Source organism: Dermacentor andersoni, chromosome 11 (assembly GCF_023375885.2).
Source record: "Dermacentor andersoni chromosome 11, qqDerAnde1_hic_scaffold, whole genome shotgun sequence".
NCBI classification, from domain to species: domain Eukaryota; kingdom Metazoa; phylum Arthropoda; class Arachnida; order Ixodida; family Ixodidae; genus Dermacentor; species Dermacentor andersoni.
This window is the reverse complement of record NC_092824.1, coordinates 65,409,145-65,417,435: the sequence shown is the minus strand read 5'-3', so window position 1 is coordinate 65,417,435 and position 8,291 is coordinate 65,409,145. Positions and strand designations below refer to the sequence as shown.

The 8,291-nt window shown below is 44.0% G+C and overlaps 1 protein-coding gene across 1 annotated transcript; it reads left to right on the top strand.

Annotated features, from left to right (window-relative positions):
- Positions 1-56: 56 nt before the first annotated feature.
- Positions 57-7,236, top strand: LOC126517994 (phospholysine phosphohistidine inorganic pyrophosphate phosphatase-like). The gene is made up of 6 exons (XM_050167836.3): positions 57-363; positions 994-1,181; positions 2,012-2,165; positions 5,050-5,113; positions 5,694-5,878; positions 7,038-7,236. Exons 1-6 carry the CDS (start codon positions 251-253, stop codon positions 7,153-7,155), a joined length of 822 nt encoding a protein of 273 aa, XP_050023793.2. The 5' UTR covers positions 57-250; the 3' UTR covers positions 7,156-7,236.
- The last annotated feature ends 1,055 nt before the right edge of the window (positions 7,237-8,291 follow it).

The following is an 8,291-nucleotide window of genomic DNA, read 5'->3' as shown; positions in this document are numbered from 1 at the left end:
TTTAGTTTGTTTCGTTTCTTTAGTTCCTTCTTCAATCATTCGTGAGAATAAGCTTACGTAAAATTTGACTTACCAAGAAGTCTCCGTTACCATCTCGGGCAAACGTAGCGCGCGTGAGCACAGGCGTGAAAAGAAGAAGTGAGTTGGCCGTTCGACAGCGCTCGCCCAACACCGTTCCCTGAAAGGCGCCGCCGTGAAAGTGTGTGAAAGTGGCGTTGTCGCGTGCGTCGTCTGCAAGACGAAGATCACCATGGCCAGCTGGCTCCGGAGACCGATTCGCGGTGTCCTGATGGACATCACCGGTGTGCTGTACGACAGCGGCGAACGGAAAGGCATCGAAGGGTCAGCGGACGCCCTCAAAATGTACGACGCTTGATCGTAAATTAAAGGGCCGTGGGAGAGAGATGGAGGGTGGGTCACGGGGCATTCACCGCTTTTGTTTACGTATCTCAGTCACCTGCTGCCTGTGATCAGAAAATTCACGTAACTGGAACGAGGAGACATGTCTTTCCTCAGTATTCTGCTCGTGAGAGGGACTGAAATTCGTGTTCTTTCTGACTGAAGCATATATGACATGTTTCTGCTATCGTATTAAGCGTCCGATCAAGAACTTGCGTTTATGTTTGCAATAAGATGCAGAAAAGTCCCATGAAGGAAATGAGATTACCTGTGAGCAAATGAAGCGCTAGAGCTGGATTAGTAAATGTCACTCTACATTTTGAAGGAAACAGTGCAAATAATTACAGGGACCCCACTACTTGTGTGCGGGAACATCTTGCTTCTCTTGTCCACTGTGTTTCGGAAATTAACGGCGCAAAACAGACAGGGATGAAGGAAAAGAAGAACGCGACCCTGGCGCTGTTCTTTTCCTTCGTCCTTGTCTGTTTTGTGCTGCTAATTTCCGAAACATGAATCACCACCAACTCACCCAAGTTTCTCTTCTAGTATTGTCTACTGTGCTCAAGTGTTTGACCATGCACCACGCCTGTGCAGGCTTCGCATGGCCGACATACCATTCCGCTTCATCACAAACGAGACGCAGAAGACGAAGGAGCAACTGGACTCTGCCCTGCACCGGCTGGGCTTCGACATCTATGAGAAGGAGATCTTCATGTGCGTGCCAGCTGCCAAGAAGTTCATCCACGACCTCAACTACAGGCCGTTTCTTCTTGTCCATCCCAGTAAGCGTCTCAGATTGATCGGCATTTTGTGCAGACATTTGGAGGTTTCTTCAGGGGTACGTACTCGATCGAAAGAAGAGATCCACTGCTCCAATGAACAAAGTGCTTATCACAAGGATACATGTAGTGTATACGAGTCATTGTGCATAAGTTCTAGCATTTGTAAAGGTAAGGGAATTCTTAACAGAAAGAGCAGGCTTCATCGTAGGTGTCAAAAAAACAGCTTCAGATAAAAGTCTCTCTGAACGTCACTATGCAGAGCAAACTGTGGTGCTTGAAAGATGTTTCAACAGCGTTCGTCATGGAGCATATATTTTGCTGACTTTTGAATCGGTCAGCATATCTGAACTTGGACAAAATCCTTCCCGCATGAAATGATCAGATTTATATTGACTGCCTGTAATGTGTTGTATGGAACAAATATCAGAGTTTGAGCTTATCTGCACTTGTTAATACTCTTCACGGAATACCGAGTTGCTGCATGTGGACATGCGAAACAGCAACACCTCAAAAATGCTTTGCATCACATAGGTGGTCTCTTTAAAAGAAAAGAATAAGTTAACAATTATGCTGCTGCCATGCATTTTCTCTGGTTAAACTTAATCACTGAAGATGGCGTCACTAACACAGCTGCTGACATCTACATATCCAGTTAGTATCCTGTACATGGCAATGCATTTAGGAGGAACAGGCTACAACCTGCTAAAGCCTGTCACTTCATTTTATTGTGTGCCATTTGTTGCTTGCTGCTAGACTGCAAAACCTATTCCAAGCAATTGGTTTTAGCTATAAAGCTTACCCTGTCACTTGCTCATTTGCATGGAACGAAGATGTCGAGGCCGAGTTCGCCGAGTGTGACAAGAGCCAGCCCAACTGTGTCGTCGTGGGTGATGCAGGGAGCAACTTCTCGTACGAGAACCTGAACCGGGCATTCCACGTTCTCGTCGACAATAACGATTCAGTCCTCATCACCCTTGGCAAAGGGTGCGTGTGCTTCAGCAACACTCATATTAATGGAGACACCACATGTCACACACATTTATCATCATACAAACTCAAGTTTGATAGGAGTGAAGGAATGCTACCATCTTGTGCAGTTAAGGTCTCAGTGGATGCATTCCAATGGAGCAAAATACAAGAACAGCTGTGTACAGTACTTGGGTTCAGGTGCACATTAAAGGGGCCCTGAAACACATTTCGAACATAGCAGGAAAACATTGCCGATCTGTAGAAGAGGCTCCTGTGAACATGTGAGCCAAGTATTATCGCACTACATGCAGCAAGAAACTTACAATCTCGTGTCAAAAACAGAAAAAAATCATTTTCTCTCACCTTCGTAATGTCGTCATCGCAAGCAGCAAAAGCCCACTGACAGTTACTGGCTGACTTTATGATTGCGAGAACATTCTCAGTAATACTATTGCTATTGCCAATCTTGAGGTAAACAAATGAAAAATATATACATGCGATCTCAAAAAGACAGAAAAGGCATTTTATCTTTGCACTGTCAGTCCACACAGGACAGTTGTGCATAGCTGCGTGGCCTTTGATTGCCGAGATTGAGACTGAATGAGATTGAGGTTGCCGAGATATTCGCCATTGATCCTTACTCCTAAGCCTTCCCAGTCTAATAGCTTGAATACTTCTGAGCATGCAGTGAATAGCATTGGAGAGATTGCATCTCTTTGCCTGATCCCTTTCTTGACAGGTAACTTTCTACTTTTCTTGTGGAGAACCAAGGTATCTGTGGAATCTTTGTAGATATTTCCCAAGATAGTATTTACACATGCCCCTTGTACTCCTTGATTACACAGTGCCTCTATGACTGCTGGTATCTCAACTGAATCAAACACCTTTTCATGATCCATAACCCATACAGAGAGGTTGATTGTACTCTGCAGATTTATCGATTACCTGATTGATCATGTGGATGTGATCCTTTGTAGAATATCCCTTCCTGAAACCAGCCTGTTCTCCTGGTTGATAAGTATTGCCTTGATTTTACTCGAAATTATCTTGTTGAATATTTTATACAATACTGAAAGCAAGCTAATGGGCCTATGATTATTCAATTCTTTAACGTCTCCCTTCTTATGGATTAGTATAATGTCAGCGTTCTTCCAGCTCTCTGGTCCACTTGAAGTTGTGAGGAATTCTGTATAAATCGCTGCAAGCCTTTAAAGTGTGGTATCTCCTGCAGCCTTGATTAAATCGACTGTTATTGTATTTTCTCCTGCCGCTTTTCTCCAGGCTATCTTTTGCGAGGCCCTTTTAACTTCATTGCTAGTTATAGAAGGGGCCTCTGTGTCATGTTCGTCACTACTTTGAATGAATGTAGAGTGGCTTCTCTGGGTACTGTACATGTCAGTGTAGAATTCTTCCGCTGCTTTTACTATACCTGCGAGATTGCTGATGATATTACCCTGCTTATCTTTCAGTGCATACATCTTGGTTTGTCCTATGCCAAGTTTTCTTCTCACTGATGTCACGCTGCTGCCATTTTTTTCTGCTTCCTCAGTCTTTCCCATATTGTAATTCTGAATATCCCTTACTTTCTTCTTGTTGATCAGTTTTGACAGTTCGGCGAATTCTATCCGATCTCTTGAGTTGAACACTTTCATGCTTTGTCGTTTCTCTATTAGGTTCTTTGTTACTTGGGAGAGCTTACCTACTCATTGCTTTGGTGCCTTACCTCCTACTTTAATTGCTGCTCCTGAAATGAACTTGGTTATAGTTTCATTCATTACCTCTATGTTATCTTCATCTTCCTGTTCTAAAGCTGCATATTTGGGATAATTACGTCTTAACTCTGCTTATACTTACAGGACTTGAAACATTCGGCGGCAGGAAATTCGTGAGGCGACATCCTTAATAGTGAATCCATGCTATACTTAGTTAAAAAAGTGTTTCAGGCCTCCTTAAGGAAACCAGGCAGTCATAATTTACCTTGACATCACCACTACAGCCCACTTGTTGCTTTTGGATTTTAACTGTAATCAGTCAGTCATTCAATCAGTCACTGAACTGATTCTAATTAAATGTATAAATTTTAAAGGAAATCCACCGCCTACGAGGTGTGTCCAGAAAGTGAGTTCCCATTAATTATTAGGTCATCCAGGAATATCAGAAACAATGAATGTAATGCAGATAGTGACATTTAAGCTGATTTCCCTCAACACAAACGCTCACCACCCTTGTTCAGATTTATTTAATGATCATGCACTGGAGGTCCAAGCGTGTTTAAAAAAAGATTGTAATGTACAATGTACACAAAGGCGCATAGCAATAACTGCGTGCACGCTGGTTATGAACTGCCGTCATATTTAGCTGCTGTCATTTTACATGTGACATGGTCAGTCAGCATGAGCACATTACGTGGAGTCATGATGAAAGCACCAGTGATGATTGCAGCTGCAAGCCTAAGCGGTCATAATGATTGCAGTCTTCACCACTACACAAGTACTGCTGGCTTTTCTTAAGAATATACAAACTATAACCTCTATGCACTCGCATAACTGAAAAACTCTTTCTCTCCACTCTATGACACCGATTTCATGTGTCTTCTCGCCGATGCATGACATGCATGAAAATAATGGCACCTTTTATGGGTAATTTCCAAGCACTCTGGCAGCGTCAAAATGTTGTGCAAAAGAGAATGTACAAGGCATATTATGAGCCAACATGTCCCAATAGTGATAATCAGTCTTCATTGTCACCTGCAGGGCAAGCTCGTGAACTGAGCAAGCTCAGTGGCTGTCCTACGCAATGTTTGTGCTGCTGCTGTAGTGCTCTGAAGTGATGGGACAAATGTGCCATGATGGAGCTGTCACTCTAAAACCAAGCTCCTCTCTGGCTTTTAAACATGCAGAAAGTATTACAAGGAGCACGGCAAAATGGTCATGGACGTTGGCGCCTTCACAGCCGCTCTTGAGGCAAGTGTACTTCAATGCCCAATTGTTTATTGCATGTTTGTGCATTATCGAAACCACCAGCAAGAGATTAGCTGCTAATTGCCTGGGGGAAATAACCTGGAGAATGGCAAGCACCTGCACAGAATGGTGAAACAACAGTGACCATGAAGAAGCGATGCTTCAATGGCTGTAGCACGCTGGTGCTAGGTCAAATCCCAGCTGTGTTAATGACTTCACTGGGGATAGAATGCCAAAGCACTTGTGTGGTTAGGTTTAGGCACACACAGAAATACAGGCGGTCAAATTAAGTCCAGAGCCCTCCCTTGTGGTAGTGCTTTTGGATGGTGCGATTGTAAAAGTATCCAGCCATACAAGTAGCACAGCACACCTTGCCTAGGAAGCGTTTCAGAAGCTTTTTCACGCATTCTCTACTGTATACAGCTGAGCAATATGCCATTGCAATTGCCGAGCCTGCGGTGGAGAGTTCTTCCATGCGGGTGCGGTGCAATTGCTATTATTGTCAAAGCATTTTGCCACAGAGGCAGTACAGTCTGAGAATATTACTACTGCCTTTGCAAAAATTCCACCACATTCCCTGCAGTATGCTACCGAACGACAGGCCATTGTGATTGGCAAGCCTGGTGAAGAGTTCTTCCGTATGGCTCTGGAAGACATGAAACTGCGACCAGAAGACGTAGTTATGATTGGCGACGACATTGTCTGCGATGTTGGTGGTGCCCAGAGTGCCGGAATGCGTGGCGTACTTGTACGCACTGGCAAGTTCCGGTAAGTTTTATTGCTGAAGAAATTTCAAATCCTATGCAGCCGCCATGTGATTGCATGATGTTTTTTTTTTTTCCTTTACAAACCTTGTAAGTGGAGATTTTCTTATGGTGTGTAAAACACCACATGGAGATTGTGACTCTGCGACACGTTGTTGGGTCAAAATGAAGTGCGAGAGCTTGCGTAGACCATATGATAATCTGCGACTTTGCATTCCCCTTTCTGAGTGACACTCGTTGCTGGCCTGATCGCTACATGCTCAAATAAAAAAAAAAAGGCTTTGTCACAAAACAAAGCGAGAAAGAAACAACTGGTCCTTCCTCACATTCTTTAAGGACAACTGTATCAATTTCTTTATGTGTGAATTCTCCAGGGAACTTTGGTCATGTGCATGCGCAAAACAGCGCAACTGAAAGTTGTATACAACTGAATGCCAATACAAGGAACGCCTTCACTATGAAATGATCTGTGTAACGAAGGAGACAGTATGGCCTTGCCAGCTTAGCGAGTGCCACTGTGCAATGATTAATTTTACAAGGAATGTGGCTGTTTAACAAAACATATCTACATGTCCCAAGTGACATTTTGACAAGACGTTTGCACTGGAAGAGGCATTCTGCGAGCTCGACATACAGCACTTCCTTTTCAAGGGTTGGCATCCCAAGCCTGCTTCACAAAGCCTTCAGTTTCCCTAATCGAATGGCTCCTATACTTGTGGACAGCTTTCAGTGGCAATTAAAGGAAAGCTACGGAGCTAAAGCGCATGCAAGTAAGAGCGCCAGCTGCAGAATAGCCCCACATTCTCGCCTGCGTTAATTTAAGCTTGAGAATACAAAACACTAACATCGCATTTACAACAGCAAAATAAAACAACAAACACTGTAAAGCGTAAAATTGAACCTATTTCTTTCTGCTTCCCTCTTCCGCGTTTGGTCAAATGTGAAACCGTCGCACCTGAAATGCAGCATCCATTCCAAGAAACCAAAAGAGTGATGTCGAACGCTGCCAGAATATACTTGGCGCAGTGATTGACGCATGTGCAAAAGCTCCGCCCCCTGTAGCTTTCCCTTCCCTGCCACAAAGTTGCTTGCAAGCACAGCAGCGCTGCAGGGATTATTTGCCACAGAATGTGCTCAGGTTGCCATGTATTTCTTCTTTCCAGGCCTTCTGATGAGCACCACCCCAGCGTCAAACCAGACGCAATTGTTAACAACCTGATGGAAGCCGTCCGGCGGATTCTCTCGACCGATCGGCCACGCAAGACAGTTCTTCCGCAGTGACTCTGTGGACATGCACTATCTGCATGACATTTTCGCGATACCATGCCCAACTGTGCAATTATTATTAAAGGCATAAGCATATCAACATGTACCAGACAGATGATGCACATAGTTATGGGTAATGTATGATTAACATTAATAACGTTAAAGCACCTTATAATGATTGAAAGAATTGAGAGGCTCTTTTTTTTTCTGTTTTCTTTTTAGGCAACAACCATATGAAGCCAACAGAAAATGAAGCTATGCAAAGCGTGGCAGAAGTTGGCTGCACTAAGTAATGGAAATGTACAGTCGCGGACAGAATATTATGGACCATGAAATCTAAGAAAAAGCTGAATATCTCCGCAACCTCACAACGCAATCTGGTATTTGCATTTTGGGCCTCGACTAGAATATGCTAACAACATTGTCGTGGGCAGTTTTACTGGTTACTGCTACAGGCTGCTCGGGAATTGAACGTTTTCGGAGATCCCGTGGTCCATTTTATTCTGTCCGCGACTGTACATCTGGATATTAAGGAAAATAGAAATGAAAAGTGAAAGACAACGTGCTGCTAGTGGCAGCCAAAGCCAAAACCTCTGCACAACACCTGGGATGCACCCATATGCACATCTTTGCAGTTCAGCTTTAGTCAATCTGGAAAATGGTAGCCTAGGAAGCATGCCAACAGGCGAGGCGAAACGAGCAAGGCTAGGCAAAGAATGGTGGTGGCCCAGGAACAAGGAGGCCCCCCCAAAAATTTGCAGATGTGCCCAACTTGTTTCAAGGAGCTGCTGTGAGCTAAGCATCACGAGCAAGCACGGTTTGCAAGCGGTAGTAGTGCTGCCACGATAAACAATTGCGGCACAAAAAGCACCGCACTGTAGCCAGTTGGAAGAACAGAAAACAGCAACAAGAGAAAGGTATCGAGTAGTGGAGGCTGGAAATTGGAGGCATATAACTGAAATAAGTGAACACTAAGCACTGTGAGGAGCAAAACTTGTGGTGTACAGTAGCTCACAAACCTGGGCATACTGTGTATGCCTGTGATGACAGTTACCTTGGTGCCTTACCTCCCACTTCAATTGCTGCCTCTGAAGCCAGCATAGTTATGGTTTTATTCATTACCCCTATGTCATCTTCATCTCTCTGTTCTA

Excerpts from the sequence above, each read along its gene's own strand:
- LOC126517994 (XM_050167836.3), top strand. The coding sequence starts at position 251 with ATGGCCAGCTGGCTCCGGAGACCGATTCGCGGTGTCCTGATGGACATC. Across the intron at positions 1,182-2,011 it reads GTTTCTTCTTGTCCATCCCA|ATGTCGAGGCCGAGTTCGCC; the intron begins GTAAGCGTCTCA and ends CATGGAACGAAG. Across the intron at positions 2,166-5,049 it reads CTCATCACCCTTGGCAAAGG|AAAGTATTACAAGGAGCACG; the intron begins GTGCGTGTGCTT and ends TTAAACATGCAG.